The sequence below is a fragment of the Corythoichthys intestinalis genome, chromosome 5 (assembly GCF_030265065.1).
Source record: "Corythoichthys intestinalis isolate RoL2023-P3 chromosome 5, ASM3026506v1, whole genome shotgun sequence".
Lineage (NCBI taxonomy): Eukaryota > Metazoa > Chordata > Actinopteri > Syngnathiformes > Syngnathidae > Corythoichthys > Corythoichthys intestinalis.
In genome coordinates this window covers 6,496,879-6,524,711 of record NC_080399.1, presented here as the reverse complement: position 1 = coordinate 6,524,711, position 27,833 = coordinate 6,496,879, and the positions used below count along the sequence as shown (strand labels likewise).

At 39.4% G+C, this 27,833-nt stretch overlaps 1 protein-coding gene across 2 annotated transcripts in view; it reads left to right on the top strand.

The window, feature by feature from the left end:
- sema3d (sema domain, immunoglobulin domain (Ig), short basic domain, secreted, (semaphorin) 3D) overlaps window positions 1-27,833 on the top strand; it is a 100,285-nt gene that overhangs the window by 51,564 nt on the left and 20,888 nt on the right. For both annotated transcript variants that reach the window (XM_057836902.1, XM_057836904.1), the window contains exons 4-9: window positions 9,549-9,611; window positions 9,702-9,818; window positions 10,871-10,964; window positions 11,050-11,178; window positions 20,124-20,260; window positions 27,427-27,541. In XM_057836902.1, coding sequence (XP_057692885.1) covers window positions 9,549-9,611; window positions 9,702-9,818; window positions 10,871-10,964; window positions 11,050-11,178; window positions 20,124-20,260; window positions 27,427-27,541 — 655 coding nt within the window. The remainder of the gene's footprint in view (window positions 1-9,548; window positions 9,612-9,701; window positions 9,819-10,870; window positions 10,965-11,049; window positions 11,179-20,123; window positions 20,261-27,426; window positions 27,542-27,833) is intronic.

Below are 27,833 nucleotides of genomic sequence, written 5' to 3'. Positions count from 1 at the left end.
GATCATGGAAGCTCCCACTTGGGGAAAATATATACATATATCCTGTAAATACATAATATAATAAAAAATATATATATATGGAAACAGCACTGGCCTGCTTACTGTAATCCATGACTGCACTAATGTTAGTTACTTTATATTATAAAGTATCGTTGTGTATGTACATATAGTAGTATACTATAAAATCAATACTATATATTTAATTTTTGTTACTGTGAGTATGTGTGCCTCCCATTCAAAATAGTTGTGGTAATATTTCAGTGTGCCCTCTACTTTATCTATTTTCAGGTTAAAACAAACAAAAGTTGAACAGTTTTTCCCCTCCCCCAAAAATGCGGAAAGCACACCAGAAAAAGCATCTGAACTCACACAAGGTATTCTGAAAATGGTTGTCCGGGACATTGCAATTCATTTTAACATTTAGAACAATATAGTCAATGACATACCACAAAAAGAGTAAGAATTGTTTTGACTCCTGTTAAAGAGGTGAAGTCTCAGTGTTTCCGTTTACATTTATTTTGCACTAGTTAATGCCAGCATCATTTGACCTCATTGTTTGTGATTTATTATTGATATTTATGTTATTTATTTATACGTTAATAAAGAATTTAGGTGTTCCAAAATGTTTTTTGTGAATTAATAAGCTTCAACAAAAAAATCGTTATTTAAGTAGTAAAAAAAAAAAAATATATATATATATTAGATTAGTCGACTAATCGTAAAAATAGTCAGCTGACTAATCGGGAGGAAATTAGTCGTTTGTAATATAAATGCTACGTTGCTGGTTGGGTGAAACAGGTCCTCGTACACGAAAATTCGGCAGGAATCTTGTGTTCGGGAAGGTGAGTTACGAAATGTTCAATTCAAAATCTTTTGTTCTTGCTAGCATCCACTGTCAAGTCTAGTGTATTTCATGTCATTTGTCAATGGAGCTAGGGCTTTTAATGTTTATATGGTTTAGCGATAGCACTCTCACTACATACATATAGAATATGTAATAAATATGAAGTGCGATAGCACTACTCCAGATTGTCCCAAGTTGAATTTATTTTTTGGCTTTTGACCTCAATAGTGAAATTGTAAATTAATTGTATGACAACTGTCTTATTATCCCCTTATAATTATATATTTTCAGGTAGTTCATTCACAACGTCTGAGTGTATGTTGTCGGCGATTAGCCTAGCAATGATCTTAATTGTGGTTGTCAGCCCAAAACCCTCTAAATATATATTAAATGCATTTTACCAGATATAAAATGACTACTTCATAATCTGTGGTAGTCGTTTGGAGCCCAGTTTTCTCGTCGAATTGCAGCAGTCAATCTCGCTCTCCTCTCCGGGTCTCTCGGAATACGGTAAAACTTCAAGTCTCTCCGTCTATCTTCTCTGTTTTTGCAACCGACCGCCACACACGACTTCACCATTTTGATTATTAATGTTAACGAGCAGAAAAACACGCCATAATAGGAGGAATTTACAAAGCGCTAATGCATTAACATGACGAGTATATGGACAACATGGCGCAGGGGCGTGGCTGTGACGTCACATGAGTTGGGTCTATAACCCTCTCAATTCTTTCACACGCAAACGCTCACTGTAAAATTTGCAATATCTGCTTATGACATGCTCGCATGATGAATGACAACTTAATGTATCATATCCTGACATTTAAACCTTAACATGCAGTTACGTTCCGACTGATTTATTCCTGCTTTCTGTCTCATTGTATACAGTGCGCGGCTCCACTGAAAAGTACTCAGCATTGTTTCAACAACTTACTGAAAGCGTCTGTCAGCTATGGCCTATTATATGTAAACACAAAAGCACGTACAGTCAATAAATAGCCATTTGACACATACTTTTACATAAACAGACAGCCTTCTCCATATGTTCGCTTGTTAACGCAGCCCACGTTGACCCGCGAGTGGAGCGGACGTGTGTTTATTTGATTCTTATCTAGTTGTTTTAACTCTTCATCCAGCTCTGTGAGTGTTACCTCTCTGGTCACTGATATCGATGCTGGAGAGATTAGCACCACCAGGAACATATTCGGGCCCCTTTAGGGACCACTTTAAGACGTAAGCTTGAGGTTTTTTCTGTAAAACGAGACTTACTAAAAAGATGTTAATGCACATTTTGAGCATTCCAGGTGTTTTCACCTATTATTTTAGAGGTGTGTGCATGGTGCTAAAGCTGTTCTAAGATCCTCATGTGACGTGGTAAAACTAAGGTATTGATCTCAGTTCCGATTAAGTCCGTTCACAGGCTTACAGCGCTTTTCTGTGTGAATTCCTCACCGGCATTTTGACTCATGAGATGTTTTAACGTCGAAGGAGGTATGTTTGCATGCCTATACGAGCCCGGTGAAAACGTTTGGCGACAGCTCCCCTTGGTAGGTTTTAGGGGGAGGCAACACGCTAAGCACATAAGCCTGTTATAACACATGTGTGAACACGGGGAGGTGCAGCGAAGGGAAAGCGCGATGTTGACGTCTGATTTATTGCAACCGCACACAGAGGCGATAGTTACTATACGCTACAGTGAAAATAGCAAATTCCACTTATGTTGTGCCACAACAGGAGGGGAATGTCAGCTTTTATTATGTTGAGATTTATCCAGTGATAATACAGTTACGAGCTACAAAAACTTTAAAACAATCAAATAAAAACAGGATTTGGTTGTGAAATCAGTCTTGACAGTCTTGGAAATATTTTGAATTCATTTTTTTCTGTCAGTTGAGGAAAACCATTATTTTATGACCGGTTTCAGTGTAAAGCTTTCTTTTTTTTTTTTTTTAAATCATGAACCGTAATTTATGGACTATAAGCCACTACTTTTTTCCCCCCACATTTTGAATTCTGCTGCTTACAGTCCAGTGCAGTTTATTTGTTGATTTATTTGGGTTAATAGGTAACACTTTATTTGAGACTGCCATAAGACGCGTTATAAATATGACATGACATGACACTATCATGGGCATTAATAAATGTTTGTGACAGATGTAATTAAGTATCATCCAGCAAATTATGTCACTAACTTAATTTGTGTCCAGCTCAGATCTTTTAGATCCATTCTAAAGTGAGATAATTTGCCGGATGACACAAAATGACATCTGTCATAAGCATTCGTTAATGCTCATGGCAGTGTCTTGTCACCATTATGATGGTCTTATGACAGTTTTATGGTGCCACTGTCAAACAAAGTGTTACCTAATACCATCTCTAGCAATTATTGAAACAACTGGAACAGTAACTGAAGAAATTATTAGCACAGAAAAATGAATTTTGATTGTTATTTACATCCGCTGCGCTGCAATGCATGGTAGGGGGCATGTTGGGTGACAATGCTGTTGGCAGCAGAGGTTGACTGTCTCTGTGATGGCCAAATGAAGCTTCTTGAAGCAATAAATGGTGGTTCATTTGGTATTAGACAGTCTTATGATGCCACTGCCAAATCAAGTTTTACCGGTTAATATTAGGGCTGTCAAAATTACCGCGTTAACGGGCGTTAATTAATTTTTAAAAATTAATCACGTTAAAATATTTGACGCAATTAACGCAGATGTCCCGCTCAGACGGATTTAAATGACAGTACAGTGAAACGCTCACTTGTGTTTTATGGAGTTTTGCCGCCCTCTGCTGGCGTTTTAGTGCGACTGATTTTATAGGCTTCAGCACCCATGAGCATTGTGTAAATAATTATTGACATCAACAATGGCGGGCTACTTGTTTATTTTTTGATTGAAAATTTTACAAATTTTATTTAAACGAAAACATTAAGAGGGGTTTTAATATAAAATTTCTATAACTTGTACTAGCATTTATCTTTTAAGAACTACAAGTCTTTCTATCTATGGATCGCTTTAACCGAATGTTAATAATGTTAATGCCATCTTGTTGATTTATTGTTATAATAAACAAATACAGTCCTTATGTACCGTATGTTGAATGTATATATCCATCTTGTGTCTTATCTTTCCATTCCAACAATAATTTACAGAAAAATATGGCATATTTTATAGATGGTTTGAATTGCGATTAATTGTGTTTAATTACGATTAATTAATTTTTCAGCTGTAATTAACTCGATTAAAAATTTTAATCATTTGACAGCCCTAGTTAATATATATTATTTTTTGTAAATATCCCATTATACAGTGAGGACAGCTGCAGCTGCAGTGCTGCTTATCAATGAACAAATGCCATTTTTGTGTCAAATTTGGTAGCTGGCGGCTTATAGTCAGGTGTGCGTATAGTCAGAACATTACGGTGCGTACTTTAACCCTTAAACGCCTGGTCCTATTTTGCCCGAATTTGCATACCTTTGATGTTGCCTTTATATTTCAAAGAAATAAAATGTTCACAATGGCCTGGTTGGGCCCTTTTTTTCAGGGCACCATTAGCTTCATGTCCAAACTGTTGCTTTCTTCACTGACCAATTATAATCCCCATTTTCGACCCCAAAAGACGAAAAAAAAACCAATTTTTTTGGTCAAAATTTGAAATATTTATTGTCCCATTGACAACTAAACATGCTCAACGAAATGTTTTGAAGCTTGATAATATTTATTCAACTTGTTAGGATACACTTTCAACAGAAAAACATCGGACTGGATAGTTTAATATTTGATAATTCAACAAAGACAGCAGGTATGGTCATTGGCGTTTTTGTTCTTTCTACATACTATGGTCAAAACAGGTTATATACACTAGACCAGGGGTCCTCAAATACGAATCTTCATACAAGCATTGGTCCATTTATTAATGTCGGTCAAGTACAAGTCAGGTCGAAGGTGGTAAAGATAGTTTTCTTTTGACCAAACAAAAATACAATGCACATTCTGATTAAATGAAAATAAATTAACAAAACATTTTCTTGACTCACCAAAAAAAAAAAAAATATGGCGGGGGACGGGCGTGGGGTTGGTGGTGCGTCCCCTCTTGCCATCCCCGAGGGCCGGTAGATGGGCGCGCGGGTGGCCTGGGGGACCACCCTGGATCCTGGGAGGGGGGGGTGGACCAGGGCTCCTTTGCTGGGCTGCGGGAGGAGGGATGGGCTGCTATGCCCCAGCCCCCCCAGGGCCCGCCCTCCCTTCCCAGGCTGGCTGGGTGGGGGCCGTGGCCCTGTGTCGGCGCCCGCGTGGCGTCTCCGCTCGTCTGCGTGGCTGCTGCGTACCCGGCGGGGCCCGCGTGTGGCTGGATTTTATTGGGCGCGCTCGGGCGGGGGGTCCCGGTGCCGGGATTGGTGGCGGGGCGGCATAGGGTCGGTCGCCAACGGGCTTACACTCACTAGGGATTCACACGATTACTGGGTTTTAAATCACAGAGATGATTTGTGTACACTATACCCCTTTCTATCACTTAGCTTATAGACCCTACCCACGTGACGTCAAAACTCCTTCCTCCTGACTGGTGCCTCCCAATTGTCCGTCAACACATCATGTTTACCTGTTACGGCTACGTACATTCCTCCTATTTACGACATGTTTTTCTGCTCGTTAACATTAATAATCAAAATGGTGAAGGCATGTGTGGCGGTCGGTTGCAATAACAGAGAAGATAGACAGAGAAGACGGAGAGACTTGAAGTTCTACCGGATTCCGAGAGACCCGGAGAGAAGAGAGCGAGATGGGCTGCTGCAATTCAACGAGAAAACTGGGCTCCAAACGATTACCACAGATTATGTAGTCGTCATTTTATATCTGGTAAGATGCATTTAATATATATTTAGAGGGTTTTGTTCTGACAACCACAATTAAGATCAATGCTAGGCTAATCGCCGACAACATACACGTATGTATGTAGTGAGAGTGCTATCGCTAAACCATATAAACATTAAAAGCCCTAACTCCATTGACAAACGACATGAAATACATTAGACTTGACAGTGGATGTTAGCAATAACAAAAGATTTTGAATTGAAAATTTCGTAACTCACCTTTCCAAGCACAAGATAGATTCCTGCCGAATTTTCGTGGACGAGGACCTGTTTCACCCAACCGGCAACGAAGTATTTATAAGCCTCCAAGCTCTTAAAGTTTTTCAAACTTTCGTGAGAATAGGCTGATTTTGTGTGGACAAGATAGTTGTACATGTTGTAAAAACAGTCGATTTAGGCATCAAATATGGATTTGATGCCTAAATCGATTTTTTTCGACCCGCTGTCGAATGGATAAACTGAAGCTTTTCCACATTACGCCTTTTATGCAATGCATCAAGTGAGTTTACGGCATCCGAAAGCACCGGGTCTTCCATGAAATGCATTATAAATTGCTCGATCAATTGAGACCATTGATAATACAGACACAAAATGACGGACAAGGGGGCGGAACCATACAGCGAGCACGTGATTTTGTGACGTCGGTGGGTAGGGTCTATAGACTCCCTCACCTTCTTCCCCCTCTTTCCCTGGTCAACAGGCCCCCCACATGGTGTCAACCGGAAATACATTTAGCTAACAATAGCACCAACATATTAGTAGTTAGTGTAGTTAGGTGTTCAATGTATTTCTTGTTGTTGTTTGTATTTCTTCTCTTTCTTGTGTTGTGTTTCTTTTCTTCTGTTCCCCCATAACCCCTTCTTGTTCGCTGTTTTGTCATAATAAATGAGGTATGTTGAATAATCACAAAGGGAGTATGTCAGACTCTCAATGTGAAACATTAAAACTGTTCAGACTATCCGGGCACTTAGACTTCCATTCTCCGTGTCAAACAGCTGAGCAGGACAGGTTAAAAAAAAAAAAAAAGAAATACAAACAAAAGAAAAATGCAGGTACAATGTTTACACATGTACACTAAATGATTGAAGATCTGTCAGTAAGGTGCAAACAATAACTATTGATAGTACATTTTGTAACTGTAAAACACTGCTGGACAAAAAAGAAAACGTGTAAATAGTAGTACAGTACATGTTCACATGTACAGAACGTAAATGACAATCTTAGTCATTAAGGTGCAAACATACTAATTATTGACAGTAATTTCAACTGTAAAACACTGCTCAATGAGAGAAATGGAATTTGGGGGTCACAAAGCTGTTTAATCACACCATCTGCCAGTACTTCAGTGCGTCTTGTGGTTGATGAATCTGAGAGTGAGATTTGTTTGATTTTTGTTGTCATTTACTCCTTTTCTTTTCCTTTGAACATTGCTGCCATCACATGCACACGTCATGCACTCTTTTATTATTTCTCTATTAGAGAACAGCTTCTTACCATGCCCTCCATAATTATTGGCACCCCTGGTTAAGATGTGTTTTTTAGCTTCTAATATATATATATTTTTTATTCAAATAATATGCGACCTTCATGGAAAAAAAGAGAAAAATCCAACCTTCAATACAGTGCAATTATTCAGTGGGGAAAAAAATCCCACATAAAGAAATAATTATTTGAATTCAAATAATGTGTGTCACAATTATTAGCAACCCTGGTGTTAATACTTTGTACAACCCCCTTTTGCCAACAAAACAAGGTCTGGGGACTGATATGGCCATGGGAGGAACTTGATTTTGTGTCTGGTGAACCATTTGTATGTAGATTTGGCCATATTTTTAGGGTCATTGTCTTGCTGAAAGACCCAGTGACGACCCATCTTCAGCTTTCGGGCAGAGGGCAACAGATTTTGATTTAAAATGTCCAGGTATTTCAAAGCATTCATGATGCCATGCACCCTAACAAGGTTCCCAGGGCCTTTGGAAGCGAAACAGCCCCACAGCATCACTGACCCACCCCCATACTTCACAGTGGGTATGAGGTGCTTTTCAGCATGCGCATGTTTCGTGGCACGCCAAACCCACTTAAAGTGTTTGGTTCCAAAAAGCTCAATCTTGGTCTCATCTGACCAAAGCACACGGTCCCAGTTGAAGCCTGGGACCGTGTGCTTTGGTCAGATGAGATTTGGCCAAATCTTTAGGGTCATTGTCTTGCTGAAAGACCCAGTGATGACCCATCTTCAGCTTTCGGGCAGAGGGGAACAGATTTTGATTTAAAATGTCCTGGTATTTCAAAGCATTAATGATGCCATGCACCCTAACAAGGTTACCAGGGCCTTTGGAAGCGAAACAGCCCCACAGCATCACTGACCCACCCCCATACTTCACAGTGGGTATGAGGTGCTTTTCAGCATGCGCATCTTTCGTGGCACGCCAGACCCACTTATTTTGTTTGTTGCCAAAAAGCTCAATCTTGGTCTCATCTGACCAAAGCACACGGTCCCAGTTGAAGCCTATAAAACACATCTTTTTCAGGGGTGCCAATAATTATGGAGGGCACTGTATGTTTGGCCAACAACCAAGACACTGAGTGAGCACTCCGTTGCAATTTGTTGTTGTGTCATAGATTTAACAATAACCTTTATTGACTCTTGATATGACTGCTTCAACCTGTTAATTTCTTGCCTTCTCAATTCTGATTTAGGAGGAACTTATCTTTAAAAGAGCTGTGCTCTTTAACATAATGGCGTTTCACATTTTCACTTTTTATCAGAACAACTGTCTTGAAGCATATTAAGCACATAGGTTTGGTACTTGCAGTTGGTAAAATAGACGCATATTTGTCAGTCCATTCCTCATTGAAATGGCGATTTTCATTGTCCACTTTTCTTCTCTTGGTCCACTTTGAGCATGCAATTTTGTAAGATTTGGTCTTCTACTGGGATTGCAATTTGCCGGGTGCGACTCGTGTTTCACACTGCTGCGGTCCGCCCACTCTAGCTAGTAGCATGCAGGCTCTCTCAGCCAATCAGTGCATCGTTGTCATAGAGATGACAACAGAAGTGGGAACATGGAAGATATTTGACTAAAAATGAAACAGTATTCAGCGAAATAATAGTAGCGCTTTTTTGTTTGTTTGTTTTTTTGAAAGTGCCATTTGCTCTGGGTCCGCAGAGAGGTGTGCCGTGGCCCAGTCGTGGACCGCGGTCCGCTAATTGTGGACGCCGGCTCTACACAAATCTTCCCTAAATCTGTTTGTGTTTCTCAACCACAGCCCTGAAACCTAAGTTTCAGCCAAAGATTTTTGATTGGATTGAGGTCAGAAGACTGGCTAGGCCACTCCAGAACCTTGATATGCTCGTCTTCAAGTCTCTGACATAGGGAAGGAGGTTGTGGCTCCAAATCTGACGATACATTTCATCGTTTATCCTCTGCTATATACAGTACAGTCGTCCTGTCCCCTTTGCTGAAAAGCAGCACCAAAACATGAGGTTTCCACCCCCATACTTCACAGTGGGGATGGTGTTCTTGGGATTATACTCATTCTTCTTTTTCCACCACACACGACGAGTAAAGTTTGCACCAAAAAGTTCTACTTTGGTTTCATCTGACCGCATGGCTTTCTCCCATGACCCATCTGCATCATTCAGATGGTCCCTGGCAAACTTCAGACGGGCTTTTACATGTACTGGCTTCAACAGGAGAACCTTCTGAGAAATTGCTTGGTTTTAAACCATTGCGCCGTAGTGCTCTACTGGAAATCAAAATATGGCCGCCCTATTACAATGACTTTTTTATTGGTTTCGTATGTTTGAGCAGCTTTGTTTTCTCCAACTAGATTTACTGGCCTGCACCTCGAGACCGAGTGGAGGCATGCAAACTGGCAGGCAAAAATGCAAACGTAAGTCACAGGTTTGCTTATTCAAAAATACATTACCGCCTGCACATTAGTAATTCCAATACAACTGCCTTGTTCCATCTTTTATTGCAGGAGTGCGCCAACTTTGTGAGGGTGCTCCACAACTACAACCTGACGCATATTTACGCCTGTGGGACAGGAGCCTTTAACCCCAGCTGTGCTTTTATTGAAATCTCTGGTTCTAGACAGGTAAAAATAATGATGGTCATCGCAAAAAAAACTTTTCATCCAAGGACAACATTCTGCAGGTGGTTTATGGTGGGTTTTCTAAACTTCTGACCCGACAAAATAAAAATTTAGGCTGAATCTGCATGGCTGGAGAGCCGAATGCTTAAACGTTTATTGACAAATGTACAGTTAAAAGGGCGTAGGTTTGGTCCAAACATTGGTAGGGACGATATAACAGCATAACCTGCATGTACACTTTTTGCTGGGGACGGGGCGTTCATAATGATCAATGCAAAATAAATCTGTATTGATTTATACGAACTTTTATATGTATTGATTCAGCCTACGCTGTTCAATTCAAACCTTTGTTTTCAAAAACTACTAAAGATACATTTTGAAAAACTTCCAGAAAAAATGTCTGATTTTAAGACCAAATTTAAATTGCATTATTTGAACATAACTTAAATTATATTAACATACAAATTAAATTCAAGCTTGTTGTGCGTTAATTGCGTCAAATATTTTAACGTGATTCATTTAAAAAATTAATTACCGCCCGTTAACACGTTAATTTTGACAGCCCTACTTTTTTACATTTCTTACAGTGGCTGCTACTGGCTGAAAAAAAGAAAAAATCTTCTATTATCCCTGATATCTAATGTGTGTATGTTTTTTTTTTTTTTTTGGGGGGGGGGGGGTAAAGTCATCAGCCAATCAAATAAGTGTTTCGGAGGGGAAAAAATGGACAGGCACATTCAGCAAGTGAAAAGATGTACATGTCTGAACATAATTAAAATAATTCACTTAACAATGGTGGGGTCAATTACAACAATTAAAACATGGGATGGCAATCTAAATGACATATAACTGATTGTCATTATATAACGCAAATAAGGTTGCTTAAAGGTTGGTGGGGAAAATTTAAGCGTCCTGAAAAGTTGGTAGTGTTTTGTCCCTACCGTCCCTATGCAAACCTCCTACATGGATATTATCAGTGAAAAAAATGAATGACCGGTAAAACAGTTCAGCAAGTTAAAGAAAATCATATAATGTTGTACCAATGTGTTTGTCAGGAAGGAGTGTTCCAGCTGCTGTCTGCTACAGTGGAGTCTGGCAGATTAAAATGTCCTTTTGATCCATTGCAGTCATTTACTTCAGTCCTAACAGGTATGATGAAGCTCCACTAAATAGGCTTGTAAGTGGCAATTGCCAAATTTTCAAAGAATGTCAATTTGAGCTGTGTTGTATTCAGACCAGTATCTATATGCGGGCACCGCTTCGGACTTCTTGGGCAAAGACACGACATTCACACGCTCCCTCGGCCCGCCACCTGACCAGCACTATATCCGCACCGACATCTCCGAGGACTACTGGATCAATGGTACGCACACATTACATTGAAAACTTATTGCGTTTCTCTCCCCAAAACTTGGGATACAAAGAGCCTCTCTGTGCTTCAGGGATGGTTATTGGCATTCCAGCGCAGAGGACACAGCCCGCTTGTTCATTTAGCGTGACTTTTTTTCTTTTTTTTTTTTTACGTGAACACATTGCCGAGCGTGCCTGCCACACCTACTAAGGAATTTACAGTTTACAACAAAGGTCACGCTGTTAACTGCATACAAACAGACATACGCTGACCTGTTCTCACGATATCCATGTTCTACATTCGGGTCCCAGGTGAGCTGTAGCCGATCCGCGTTGACTTGGGTGGGGAACACCCTGGGCTGCATGCCATCACATGTAGACAAAAAGCCATTTGCAATCTTATTCAAACCTATGGACAATTCAGGGTTTTTGGTAAAGCATGTACAGTGAAGAAAGCAGAGGTTGCGCTAGACATTTTCGTTGTCTGTCATTTTGGCTGACAGGGTCATAAAAATCCGGTCATAGTCTATTTTTACCCGTCACTTAAATTTTTAAAATGATAATGATGACATATTCAATAGTATTTAGTTTTCATTCATTTTTAATTATTATTGTAACACTTGCTTGGCGGCGAAAAATTAGACACGGAAATCGTGGTATTTTTCTCCCTTTTTACTCTGCTTACCGCCAACAACTCCGCCACCAAAGAAAAAGAGGCAACGATATAGACCCCAATCACCAGCGTCACACAATGATCTTAATTGTGGTTGTCAGCCCAAAATCTTCTAAATATATATTAAATGCATCTTACCAGATATAAAAAGACGACTACATAGTCTGTGGCGATCGTTTGTTGCCCAGATTTCTTGTCGAATTACAGCAGTCCATCTCGCTCTCATCTTTGGGTCTCTCAGAATACGGTAGAACTTCAAGTCTCTCCGTCTATCTTCTCTGTTACAGCAACCAACCGCCACACACGCCTTCACCATTTTGATTATTAATATTAACGAGCAGAAAAACACGCCGTAATAGGAGGCATGTACGTAGCGGTAATGTGTAAACATGACGAGCTGACACACAATATGGCGGCTCCGGTCAGGGGGGCGGAGTTGTGACATCATCTGATTGGGGTCTATACAGAGGCGGCAATCTAGTCCACCAATTGGATGACACGCTGGCACACCGGGTGCACCAATAAGAACCTCGCGTTGATGTGTCAATCACGGTGCCGCCGCCAGACCCCGGTGACGCTACAATATTCTGACAGAAGAGCCAACGACGTGATGCATTAAGAGAGACAATAGCTAATTAATATGCCATCTCGCCACCCTGTGGTCTGGGGTGTGAATTGCAACCTGTCAAAATGACGGACGGATTTCAGTTTTTTCCGTCACCGTTTTAAAAAACCGGTCAATGACGGAAAATATCCGGTTAACGCGACCCCTGGAAGAAAGTGTTTGAATGCTATTTTGCAAGTTCTCCTGCTTAGAAATCATGAAGTGGTCTGAAATTTCCATCGTAGGTGCATGTCCACTAAGAGAGAGATAATCTAAAAAGAAATATCCGGAGATCACAATGTAAGAATTTTTTCTAACAATTTATTTGTGTGATACAGCTGCAAATAAGTATTTGAACACCTGAGAAAACGAATGTTAATATTTGGTGCAGTAGCCTTTGTTCGTAATTACAGAGGTCAAACGTTTCCTGTAATTTTTCCACAGTTATAGACTTAATAATGTATTGACGGGACACGGGAAGCGAGGCCGATTAATAGGAGGCCTGCATTGTTGGCTTGGCAGTCAAAGCTGACCGACTGGAATCACAGACAAAGAGCTTTTTCCGTTGAAAATGCAATAAGGCGCACCTGATTATACCCCGCCACCCACCAAATTTGACACAAAAACGGCATTTGTTCATAAATAAGCCGCACTGGACTAAAAGCTTCAGCTGTCCTCATTGTATGATGGCATATTTCGACCAAAATATATGAACCAGTAACACTTTATTTGACAGCGGCATCATAAGACTGTCATAAGACCAAATGACCCACCATGAAGCTTTGAACCAATTGACTGCAAAGTTTCACTGCTTCCTTGGGGGATACAGTGCTGCCACCCCCTGTCAACATTATTGTTGTTCAACATGCCTTCCAGCATGCATTGCAGCGCTCCAGATGTAAATAACAATCAAAATTCATGTTCTCTGCTAATTATTTCTTTAGTTACTGTTCCAGTTGTTTCATTGCTAGTTATGGTATTTGATAATGTATCCCATTCATGTTTAGCTCAGATCTTTTACATCCATTCAAAAGTAAGATAATTTGCCAGATGACACAAAATTACATCTGATGTAAGCATTAATTAACTCATTCACTCCCAGCCATTTTTACCGGAGCAAGGCCTGTCGCTCCCGGCCGTTTTACCGGATTTTGAAGTTTGAAGGATTTGGAGTTTGAAATGGCCTTAAATTTAGAATGACAAACTGGCCAATTGTTTTAGCAATTATAAGTCTTGATTTACATTTGAAAATGTTCAAATGCTTTCTTTGTCTAACCCAGTACTTCTCAATTAGTGGGGCGATGCCAGGGATGGCGCGTGTGACCTCGGGGAACCTGCTTTTTTTTTTTTTTTTTTTTTTTCTTGCCGTACTAGAATAAAGTGCACATCCACTCAGTGGGTGGCAGTGGGGCTCTCATTTCCAAAGTGCGCAGTATTTTTGAAGTAAGCAAGAGCACACGGAAGAGGCTCATGAAGAGCTGGAGAGCTGTGCGCCGTTTTCCGGCCGGACTCACGCAGCGACCCACTGTCTTCTCCGGTTCTCTCGTGTCCGCCCGAGAGGTGCCATTTTCGGCTTGGGATCGTCACGACGACCGCCCTCACCCACGGTTCTCCCTCGGCCGCTGAGAACGCGCTTTTTTCGGGCCGTTTGCCTTTTGGCTTTGACATTTAATACAGTGGTAGATGAGGAAAGAGCACTGTTTACTGTGTCTAAAAATGATTATAGCGGACAGCCGGAAGCCAAATCAATTAAGACGCCACTTAAAGACATTAGACCCCAATCTCATTGATAAGCCGCTTGGTTGTTTTTCAGCGAAAACGTGCCGAATATTGCCAACAATCGTCCCGCTTTGTCAGTGTTATATCAGTAAACCAGTGAGCACTGTTAGCATGCTCAGTGCAAAATAACCCCACATCATTGCAAACTGGAGGTGATACTGAGAGCAGCGAGCAGCGAAAATAAAACTCTCCTTCTGTCCAAAGACACTTTTTTTTTTCTTCTATTCAGTTTTGTTTTTTCGATCAAATTTTTTGGCATATTGTGCTCATGAGTTAATATTTCTAATCAATTTGAATTTGTTATTTTTTCCTGATTTTATTTTTCAGTATCAAATGGTCAAAAATGTACCTTGAGTGTATTTTTACAGTTTGGATGTGACTTTTTTTTTTTTTAAATTCAGGCACATTGATGCGCGTTAAGTCTTTTCTGTTACAAACAAAACAATGTTAATAAAGTTATACTTTATAAGTATATATCTGTTACTTTCTCTAATAGAAAAAAAAAAGATACAATGTGAGGCAGAGGCGTACTTTTAATAGTAATATTATAGACAAATGATACTATTTACAGAGTTCAGGGGGGCGCGAAACATTTACGTCTTCCTTGGGGGGGCGTAACAGAAAATAATTGAGAAGCACTGGTCTAACCCGATGAACAAATACTTCAATCTGTTCCTTAATACTGTTTATCAATCATCAAATAAACATGCCCGATCCTAATCCAAAGCATCGCAAAAGCAGTTTGCATCCACTCATTTGTCCTCTCACGATCAAAATTTATGTGGTTCCCATGACTGCCAAGTCATATATCTCACTCATCCCTGAGCGTGATCTATCATCTTTATACAAGAGGCCTCTTTAACTCATTCACTCCCAGCCATTTTTACCGGAGCAAGGCCCTTTGCTGCCGGTCGTTTTACTGGATTTTGACTGATTTTGCAAGGCCCACAGAAAATTCTGTTCTATTGCTATATAAACATGGAACAAAAGAAAGATAGTCTAATCTTCTTTCGGCAGGAAAATAAACAAAGTTCATATCTTTTTCCATTCTTTAGAAATCAGCATTAGGAAAAAAAAGCTTAGTTATAGCAATTTTCCAATTTCTGATGAAAAAACAGAGAAATTGAGCTTTTTGTTCAAGCATTTCAAACATAACTTTGACTTTAATGCAGCTATTTTTTTTGCTTTAGTTCCATCCCAAACATCTGAATAATGTTTTCCTTTTACAAACTAACATAAACAACAAGACAAATAGAGCTTTTGACAGCAAAATAAAAATCAATTTACACATAACTAACTCAGAGATGACGATGTTGTCACTGCGACAGCCGGGTAAACTCTTCCCTCATCACTGCATGTCTCATAAAGATGGATTTTTTTGAGTATCTGTGGGGTCTTCTCGGCGAGCAGCACGGACTCAACTGCATCGTCCGCTTCACTGGTTGTCCGGTTGTTCTGCTCGGTCGTCCAGCACCTGGCATCCCGGGCTTCCTCTAGATCGTTCTCTATTCGGTCGTCTTCCTCCGGTGCCCCGGTCTTACCAAATGCACTACTGCCATCCAGTGGCTAGTTTTATAGCTTTAAAATGGATTTTCAGCTCTGTGCTTTGGAGCTAAATTGAATCAGAACCCAGAGATGTCTCTTGTAAAAAACAAAAACATGAAAGACGTATAAATAAATCTTTGGGACACTGAAAAAATTAAAAATAGAACGTATTTATACGTTTTTGGTAGTAAATGAGTTAATGCTCGGAATCAATTTAGCAATGGAAAACTGGCACATTAAAAATTGGACTAAAGCCGACTAAACTGTCACGAGTCATCGCCACACACTTTGCATGAACAGCAACAACTAAATTGCCTCTGGCGAGCACGATTCCACTTTAAAGTTTATTCCAGCTATCGATGAATAATCATTCATCAGCATTTGTCACCCGTATCTACACCCTTGCACATGTTCTCCACATTTCACAACATCTGAACTGTTAGGAGCATTCCGCCCGATTAGTATAGACAGGATTGTATATATAAACAGAGTGTGCTGTGACAAGGACGGCGAGAGCTCATGATTCGGCGATGATTTTCCCTTCCTCGCGTGCCAGCGGAACATCTTTTAATCAGACAGCTAACAATAACCTTCTGTTGTTGAGCGCATTAGCAGCCATACATTAAGCTGTTCCAGTTGGGTAGTCACTCCGACGTTGTTGGCTCAGCTTGTAGTGGTTGACTTGGCCTTAGTGGATGTAACGTCACTGGAACACTTTGGACTAGCCTCCCACAAGATCCCCAATGGGCTACACGATCTATGTTACAGTAGTTGATAACATATGTGGATTTAAAGCTTTGCTAATCCAAATTGACTTATTGGCTAGCATTGATGGTGACGAAGGATCAGATCTGGTTTTAAAAAATGGACAAAAATGACCTTCCTATTGTGGGAACTGATTCAATGTAATGTAGTAAAATAATGTGATTGGCTGCCATTGACTGCGGTAGATGTCCAATCCCATTAGACCCAGAGGGGGCGAATAAAATTAGATTGATTTCGAATGCAGTTGCTATGACTACGCTACTCAGGGAATCTCAAAATCACACCAAGGTCATGTTTAAATAGTATATTAGTACAGTAATTATATCAAAAATATGCAGGTGTATGGAAGTGATATATCGTGTATTGATTGACTAGATGGCGAGCTAACTGCTAGCTATACCTCTCATACTTGCGGCAAAATGAGGCATGAAATGGGGGCAAATTGCAGCCTATGGGACACAATTTTTTCTGAGACCCTGTTTGACGTTAAACTGTAGTATTGGCGTGGGTGGCCGGCGTGTATTTTGCAACAGGCAATAAAAAAATATAGATATGGACAATTGTTGATAAAATATATATATATATTTTTTTAATTCATCTTCTACACTACTCGTTCTCAAAGGGTCTACCGTAGACTTCATAACCTATTGACATGACACGGAAAACGGGGCCGATTCGTAGGGGGCCTATTTTAAAAAACTTCAAATAATTTCAAAACCAAAGCTGCTACCGCCCTAAAACCAAAACAGGCACTTACCTTAGCCATAAATGAGTCTCCATGAGCAGCGTCATCAAAAAATTCAAAGTCGTTCCCTTAAAAAAGTATAACACAACTTAAAATGGCTATAAAAGTCTCAGATTTTACACTAGATGCACAAAGCTCACCAAATGCAGAGATAATCACCTATATTTTCAGGATCGATAGCAATATTTAACATATCATAGAAGTTTTTGACCAAAATAGCAACTGTATTTTTTTTATTTACTGCAATTTTTCAACAGCTAATAAATCACTCAATTTAACATCAGAAACTTGGAGAATACTTGAAGAATACTTAGAACAGAATACTTGAGAAAAACATGCAGAATCAATAATAAGTCATATGTAAATAGATTAATAATAGAATCTATATACAATTACAACTTATTCGTAGGGCTGTCAAAATTATTGCGTTAACTGGCGTTAATTATTTTTTTTTATTAATCACGTTAAAATATTTTACGCATTTAACGCACATGCCCCGCTCAAACAGATAAAAAAAACAGCAGTGTCATTTCGACTTGTTGCTTGTGTTTCTTGGTATTTTTCCGCCCTCTGCTGGCGCTTGGGTGCGACTGATTTTATGGGTTTCAGGCTTCAGCACCATAATTATTATTGACATCAACAATGGCGAGCTACTAGTTTATTTTTTGATTGAAAATTTTACAAACTTTATTCAAACGAAAACATTAAGAGGGATTTTAATATAAAATTTCTATAATGTATACTAGCATTTATCTTTTAAGAACTACAAGTCTTTCTATCTATGGATCACTTTAACAGAATGTTAATATTGTTAATGCCATCTTGTTGATTTATTGTTATAATAAACAAATACAGTACTTATGTACAGTATGTTGAATGTATATGACCGTCTTGTGTCTTATCTTTCCATTCCAACAATAATTTACTGAAAAATATGGCATATTTCACAGATGGTTTGAATTGCGATTAATTACGATTAATTCATTTTTAAGCTGTGATTAACTCGATAAAAAATTTTTAATCATTTGACAGCCCTACTTATTATAGAATAGAATAGCCCTTTATAATCATTTTACACTATATTCTGTTAGCGAATGAGGCTAGCGGCCGCCTGGCGTAAACAGAGCTTTTCTGGCGAGAATTCTTGTGAATAAATGCTTAAATCCCCAAATTCTTCATAGATATGGACGTAAAACAGTCTCAATTCTTGGTTAAAAGCAAAGAAACCGTGCAGTTAGCGTTTATTTTACTTATATTGTCGAAGTACAATGCTACTCTGTTAGCGAATGAGGCTAGCAGCCTTCTGGCGTAAACAGAGCTTTTCTGGCGAAAATTCTTGTGAATAAATGCTTAAATCCCTGAATTCCTTATAGATATGGACGTAAAACAGTCTTGATTCTTGGTTAAAAGCAAAAGAAACCATGTAGGTAGCATATATTTTACGTAAATATGGCGAATGTGTGGCTCGTCTTTAAGCCGCCTCCATTTGCAAATGGAAGAAATGCTTCAATCACTGAATTCTTTATAGATATGGATGTAAAACTGTCTCGATTCTTTGTTAAAAAAGCTTAAAACCGGGCAGTTACGCATATATTTTGCGTATTTATGTCGAAGAATGACACCAACGCCGTAGCGGTTCCCATTCTCCCATTGATATTTTTCACAACATTTCAAAATGCATGCATGGCACGAAAAAATATAATATTTACCTTGAATCCTCGAACAAATCACTCCTGAGACAATCCTTCCTGTTTGTGTGCGTTAGGTTTCGTAGTTCTTCCAAAATTGAAGCTTAAACTTTGACATGACCGTGTGCCGCCTTACACTGATTAATCTGAGACTGCAAAGAATGACGAAGTGTCAGGTCAAAACTAATGTAGTCTATGCTTTTCACATGTTGTTTTCACACTAAACTGCATGAGGGTGCTGAAGGCCTGTGTTTCAACATTGGGGATAACATATAAAAACAACTGAGAAGTGCTGAACAAAATGGCACCGAAAAGAAAATCATATTCTGCAGATTACAACCTGCAAATGGTAAAATATGCAGCTAAAAACTGTAACTAAGCAGCAGAAACAAAGTTTGCTTGTTGTTGTTTTTCCCTTTATTGCCAAATGTATCACATTTGATACACCTAAAATTTCATGATTTTGGGACTAATTCAGAATTTTGAAATTTCTTTTTGAAAAAAAAAGTTATGGATGCAAGTCAACACATGCATCTGCAGGTTCCATGAGAAAAAGAAACAGGATTTAGCAAGGGTTATAGATATCAGAGAGCTTATTACACATATTCATTTTGACTTTTCTTTTTACAAATTCCAAAAAAAAAAAGGTTTCATTAAGACCTTATTTTTCAAATTCTGTGATTCTCTGACAATTGCTTCGTATTGCAGGCATTAAAGGGTTAAGCGTCATGTAACGTTCGGATACCGCACACCTATTCAGTCTGTTGTTTTCTATTCTGTTTTTATTTTAAATCATCTTTCAAGATGGCGTGTCTGTTCTTGGCGTTCGCATTCTTTGGCTAGTGTGACTTATTGTCCGAAAAATAGGGTTAGGCTTTAGGGTTCAGCCCTAAACCCAACCCTAATCCTAAACCCTAACCCCAAACCCTAACCTTTTTGGGGGGAATCCTTGTCTCCTTCCCAAAGTAATCTTTTCCTCTCTTCAACCCTAACCTTAACCAAACCCTAATCCTATACCCAAACCCTAAACCCTGTTACCTACTCCAAACTGTCTTCGGGCACGGGGGTGCCATCATGATAAAATTTTCTAACCTAACCTTTCTCGGGGGAATCCTTGACTCCTTCCCAAAATAATCTTTTCCTCTCTGTGTGTCTTTAGAGGCCAAGTTCATATCGGCACACCCCATCGCAGACACCTACAATCCGGACGACGACAAAATCTATTTTTTCTTCCGGGAAGTGTCGTGGGAAGGCAACGACAAGAGCGTCCTGTCACGCGTGGCTCGTGTTTGTAAGGTGAGTGAGACTGGATGAAAATGGGAGGAGGGCGGGGTGGTCAGTGTCAGAGAAGTGAATAGATAGGGAATGAAAAATCCTCTCACACACGAAGAGGAGTCGTAACTCCTGGTGTCATCTGATAGGATAAGGATCTATGTGTCATCCACTTTAGATGTGCTTTATCTCCCAAACAAGGAGGCCTTTTCTCCAGACGGTCTTGTTTTGCAGTCGTATGAAAGAGAGGCTTGGTGCTGCTGTCAGAGGCAGTAAATCATGTTTGTAGCACTCCTTGGGCTCTGCGGGCACTTACAAAAGCAATCAGAGTGCAGTTGTTGGGATTTGCACTGAGATCCATGCAGTGCACGTTTGATAATAATTCATAGAGACTATTTTGATGTTGGGATACGGTGCTCAACTTCATTTAGCAAATTAAACGAAATTCTCGAGTCGGATTTTGCCACTAGATGGCAGCAAATAACATCAATACACAATCTGTTGTTACAGTGAGTGTTCATGCAACTGTTTTATGCAGGTATGTTGCTAATTTTTTTTTTGTTTTCAAATATATATTATGAGAAAATGAGTGGTGAGAATAAGGGGATGATGCCTATTGAATTAGAGCTTGAAATGATAATGATTATTAATTTCTAAATGTGCGTATGTAGTCAATTTGGCAAAGCAAGTGCAGCAGTTCTACAATATGTACTATACTTAAATACAAGTAATCTTTAAAGGCTGTAAACCCGACCAATCTTTTAAGCTTAAAATGGAGAAGCAGCTTAAAGCGAGAAAAGCGTGATGAAAAAGGCAACTGTGACGGTCAAGTCAAAAGGGGGAAAGCTGATTTAAGTTGAGTGATTTGTCACATGAACATGGTCACAGAATGAATGAAACAAAAAAATTAAGACACAGCTGTATATGTAAAATATCACAAATAAAACCCCAGATAGCAGACCGACGTTGAAAAGATGTCGGATCAATATTCCGCTGTCGATCTTATATCGTTAAATCAACATCACTTTTGCACCCTCAATTAATATTGTTTCAATGTTGAAATCCATACAAAACCTAAACGTCATTTCGATCATTAATAATATTGGAACAACGCTGAATCAATGTTATGTTTTCAACCAAAACGCATCATAAATCAACTATTTGTCAACATTAGTTCCTCAACTATAAAACAATGGTAACCCAACCATCGCCTGACATACTTTTTGAAGCAGTCTCAGTTAAAATGTCAGGGTTCTGTGTAGGGCTGCAGCTATCGAATATTTTAGTAATCGAGTAATCGACTGACAATTCTATCGATTAATCGAGTAATCGGATAAAACAAATATATTTTTAGGTGAAGAGCAATTATAAATATACATGAGAAAACAAGACATTTCATCTAATCTTGAACCATTTTCAGTCAATCAATGTCTTTATTTTCGATGTATATTGTTGAAAACAGCCAACAATTGCATCTCAGATGTAACTAGAATTAAAAAAAAAAGACTTATTCACTACTTTCACTCAAAAAACTTTTAGATCTTATTAAAAAAAAAAAAAAAAAAAAAAATATATATATATATATATATATATATATATATATATATATTTATATATCTTACCTAAAAATGCCGTTGCGCTTGATAACACACATCACTTAAAAGTTAGGATTTTTTCCCACGTGTTTCAATTGAATTTCTCTTTGTGTCAAGCCATTTTTAAGTTCTAGTTAAGTTTTAAGTTAGTCTAAACTGTAAGTCCTGATAGGATTTTGAGTTTTTGCAGTGTTCAAAATAAATGAATGATACAGGCTGTATTGGAGCACATCAGGGAGCAGTGCTACTTGGTGTTTTATCCAGCAATGACTACTGAGCTAAAATTGATAGTTAGCATGATTAAGTTTTTATTTTACACCCTCATCACTCCACAATGCTATGTTATGTTAAAGCCTGTATGTAAGACACGTTAGCCACGCATCGACAGTGGTCATAATTAATTGAAACCTAGCCCTCCGCAGGGCTAACGTTACGTGAGCTAGTAGCGACAGTAACGGTAATCTTATTTATTAGCGCTTAGCGCTCTTTATTAGCGCTTAGCGCTCTACTGCTTTAAGATGGCGGCTGTTTACTAACGCTGCCCAGACGCGGCCGAGTCTGTCATTTCGCATCTAGTTCAACATACATGTGATCTCTATGAGACGCATCAGAAGCTACCTGTACCAACGTAGCATCGTGCAGGCTAGTATTTAGCAACGTCGGCGTCGTTTGTGGCGGCTGTCGGCTGCAGTAAGTTTTTTTTTTTTTTTTTCCCCTTCTTCCTCTCCGCACGTGACAGCGCGTTGTCCCGCATTAAAAGTAGTCCGAGCAAAACGTGATGCTTAAAGCTGTCAAAATAAACGATTACTCGAGGTGAATAAAATTACTCGGATCAGTTTTTAAACTCGAGTTAATCGAGTTGCTCGAGTACTCGTTTCAGCTCTAGTTCTGTGTACTCATCAGGACATTAGTGGAGCATGTATGAAAAAAATCCAGTAGCCAGAAGACCCAGAAGACGTAAACCTTTTGCGCCCCGTGCAACTCTCTGCCGCCCCTGTAAATAGTATCATTGTCTATCGAACAATTACTATTAAAAGTACACCTCTGCCTAACATTTTGTCCTTTTAAATATTAAAGCCAAAAAAAGTAATATAGATCAACTTACAATAAAGTACAGTATAACTGTATTAACATTACAAAAATCAAATTGCCTTAAGTGATTTTTGACCATTTGATAATGAAAAATAACATTTAATAAAATCAATAAAAAAATATATATATTCAAATTGGACAATGTTCCAAACAACTTGACTGAAAAAACAAAAATTAATAGAACAAAAACGACTACGTCATTGGACAAAGAGACCATTTTTATTTTTGCTGCAGGCAGCATCAGCTCCTTTGCTTTGGTGTGGGGTTATTTTGCACAGAGCAACTTGGTATGCCACCTTATATGATGCTAACAGTGCTCGCTGGCAAAGCGGGACGATTGTTGGTAATGTTAGGCACATTTTCGCTGAAAAAAAATCAAGCAGCTTATCAATGTGATCGGGATCTAATGTCTTTAAAGGGTATGACAACACCTGGGGAAATGCTAATATTCCATCATTTATCCATCAACGCATGCCTTTTGAATTCATATCATGCCACTTCGTGTAATTACACACATCGCAACACCAAGAAAATGATAGAAATTAGGTCGATTGTCAAGCTAAAAGGACCCGCCCCCGAGATGCCGGAAATCTAGCATATTGTGTGCGTGACGTCACTATAGGGAAACAACCGGCTCAGTGCTTAGTAGTGAATGGCGGCGATGATGGCGGACAATTTTGTTTCTATTTGCAGCGACGAATCCGACGTAACGAACATTCTTCTAATGGTGACGAGGAGAGTTCTGAACCTTTCTTTGGTGTTTTGGGTTATCAATTTGAGCCCAAACGAAAGCCAATGCAGCCTAATGAAAGGATCATTGAGGGGAGCAATCACACTGATGAAACACCGGCGGCAACAGAATCACCGAATGGTTTGTTTTGCATTTCTTTTTGTGAAGCTGATACACCGTGACCACAAAATAAAGTAATGTATAGAATAATTATCATTTAATATGCTATCATCGGTTTCGCTCTGCCAACCGACACAAATATGAATGAGATTAGAGGATTTGATCTATACATTTTACGAGCGATAATTTATACATGTGTCCAGTCCTATATCCAATGCGTGATATGTTTTTTATTATATAAGAGTACTCACTCTGGCCATTTCCTTCCTTTGCTTTGCCTGGGGTGGTGAGGTGGTCTCATCAGAGCCAGTCATCGTCCTCTTTCACCGGGCACCGCATCTGCTTCCAGCAGCAATTTCTTAGCAAAACCTGATTTCATTTGTCCATAGTTCGTATAGCTTTCAGGTGTAAAATGCGCACCACACAAAACCGTGCCGGAGGCTGGGTCTGCAAAATTAGCCCTCTTAGCACTGACGAACTTTACTCATTGTCTGCGTAGTCCAGTTCTTTTTCTCACGTTCGGGAACTCATGGGCACTACATTGTGACAAATGGCTATTTGTAAACCACATAGCATGACAGGTTTGAACCATTTTAGTGATTTTATGATAAAACACGAACGCAACTCTCTCGTCGATAAACAACGATGGCACCTGCCTCGACCTTTTGTTTCCTTGTTATGACGTCTCCGCCCCATTCGACTGTTTCCGGAACACTTTCGGAAATGTTCGTCATTTTCCATCTATTTTCGATAATTGCTCATTAATGTGATTGATTTTTTTGTTAACTTTATCAATATTTGTTATCTTGGCACATAACAGTTCTATTGATGTCTCACACCCCCTTTGCGTTTTCATACCCTTTAAGTGACATCTTAATTCCTCAAGCTGTCCGTTGCAACCATTTTTAGACAGTAAACATAGTCTTCCCTCGTCTCCAACTGTTTTAAAAGTAAAGCGAAAAGCCAAACGCGAGATACGCTTCGTCATATTTCCTCGTCTTAGCTCTTCATATCTCCAGCGCTCATTACTGTGTGCTTGTTTGGTTCAAAAATACTGTGCACCCTCTAAAAATTAGAGTGCCAATGCCACCCACTGAATGAAATTGTAAATTGTAATACGGCAAAAAAGTACAGTGGGGCAAATAAGTATTTAGTCAACCACTAATGGTGCAAGTTCTCCTACTTGAAAAGATTAGAGAGGCCTGTAATTGTCAACATGGGTTAACCTCAATCATGAGAAACAGAATGTGGAAAAATAAAAACAGAAAATCACTTTGTTTGATTTTTAAAGAATTTATTTCCAAATTAGAGTGGAAAATAAGTATTTGGTCACCTACAAACAAGCAAGATTTCTGGCTGTCAAAGACATCTAACTTCTTCTAACGAGGTCAAACGAGGCTCCACTCGTTACCTGTATTCATGGCACCTGTTTTAACTCATTATCGGTATAAAAGAAACCTGTCCACAACCTCAGTCAGTCACACTCCAAACTCCACTATGGCTAAGACCAAAGAGCTGTCGAAGGACACCAGAGACAAAATTGTAGACGTGCACCTGGCTGGGAAGACTGAATCTGCAATAGGTAAAACGCTTGCTGTAAAGAAATCAACTGTGGGAGCAATTATTAGAAAATGAAAGACACACAAGACACTTGATAATCTCACTTGATCTGGGGCTCCATGCAAGATCTCACCCCGTGGCATCAAAATGATAACAAGAACGGTGAGCAAAAATCCCAGAACCACACAGGGGGACCTAGTGAATGACCTACAGAGAGCTGGGACCACAGTAACAAAGGCTACTATCAGTAACACATTGCGCCGCCAGGGACTCAAATCCTATACTGCCAGATGTGTCCCCCTGCTGAAGCCAGTACACGTCCAGGCCCATCTGCGGTTCGCTCGAGAACATTTGGATGATCCAGAAGAGGACTGGGAGAATGTGTTATGGTCAGAGGAAACCAAACAGAACTTTTTAATAGAAACACAGTTTCTTGTGTTTGGAGGAGAAAGAATACTGAATTGCATCCGAAGAACACCATACCCACTGTGAAGCATGGGGGTGGAAACATCATGCTTTGGGGCTGTTTTTCTGCAAAGGGACCGGGACGACTGATCTGTGTAAACGAAAGAATGAATGGGGCCATGTATCGAGAGATTTTGAGTAAAAATCTCCTTCCATCAGCAAGGGCATTGAAGATGAGACATGGCTGGGTCTTTCAGCATGACAATAATCCCAAACACACAGCCAGGCCAACAAAGGAGTGGCTTCGTAAGAAGCATTTCAAGGTCCTGGAGTGGCCTAGCCAGTCTCCAGATCTCAACCCCATCGAAAATCTGTGGAGGGAGTTGAAAGTCCGTGTTGCCCAACGACAGCCCCAAAACATCACTGCTCTAGAGGAGATCTGCATGGAGGAATGGGCCAAAATACCAGCAATAGTGTGTGAAAAGCTTGTGAAGAGTTACAGAAAATGTTTGGCCTCCGTTATCGCCAACAAATGGTACATAACAAAGTACTGAGATGAACTTTTGGTATTGACCAAATAGTTATTTTCCACCATGATTTGCAAATAAATTCTTTAAAAATCAAACAATGTGATTTTCTGTTTTTTTTTTTTCCACATTCTGTTTCTCGTGATTGAGGTTAACCCATGTTGACAATTACAGGCCTCTCTAATATTTTCAAGTGGGAGAACTTGCACAATTAGTGGTTGACTAAATACTTATTTGCCCCACTGTATGTTACCTGAGGTCACATGCGCCACCGTCGGCATCGCTCTACTATTTGAGGATTACTGCTTTAATATAAGAGATGAGTGCTTGAAACTTTTGCATCTAGTTATGATAAACATGCTAAACAAACGTGATGTCATGGTTCACTGCAACTTAAGTACACAAAAGACTTAAAAAGGTTGACCAAATAATAGAGCAATGCTAAGATTTGTTGTAAACAAATAGACTGGCGACGACTACTTTGATTACCCAACATTTTTCCCTATCAGTCATTTATTTCCTTCCCTCTGTGGGACCCCGATTAGACAGTTTACTCCACCTCTTTTTACACTTATAGTTTACAGCAATGTTGATTTAGGATGGGAGTCCAGATTAGCTTCTGATAACATTCATTTAAAACCTTGGGTGCATGCTGGATCATCGCCAAATGGGACGAGCCTACTTAGCGGTTAGCTATTAGCGCTCGAGAGTCTACTACTACAGTCTTGCGGAAGAAGATTACGTGCTATTTATGATTTAAGATAAAACAGGAAGGGGATTGAAGCGCATTACAGTCGGTGTAAAGGCTAAAACTAGCAGCCACCTAAAACATTGCATTACATAGGCCTAGGTTTTGTGGAATTTTATGTATGTATGTATGAAAATTATGCTGTTACTTACCAATTTAGGCTTGGTCCTCAATTAGCAAACACACCTGCTTTTTTATTATTTCTTTATTAGGTCTTACAATATACAGCGCTTACTTGTTCCAGTCTCATCTCCTGGATGTCTTTAAATGAACAAGAATGTAATAGCACACTCATAGCACAACAATCACAGCAAGGAAGTCGCATTTCATTAGCATGTAAAAAAGCCGCAACGGGGTTTGTACAGCTGGTTTGCTGCACTTTTGTTGTAGTGATGACGACGGTTATGTTTCAGAATGATGTGGGTGGCCTGAGAAGTCTGACTAACAAATGGACCACCTTCCTGAAGGCCAGACTTGTGTGCTCCATACCTGGACCGGAAGGAGTGGATACGCACTTTGATGAGCTACGTATGTCACTCAAATATGTGGAAAAATATTTCACAGAACTTACTGTTAGAGTCCCATCTTGCATCATAAAAAAAACAAAAAACAAAAAACGGTTCAACTTTTTTGTCCCCATTCTAGTGATGAACAGTAAAACATCATCAACAACATTGTTTGTCTTTGGTAGTGAACGTTAAGTCTTCCAAAAAAATGTATGAATACATCTTTGGCAATGAATGAGTTAAGTTATTTTTCTTAATTGACACTCATGATCTTTAACCTTCCATTGGGCAAGTGACTTTTGAGTGAATTTTTG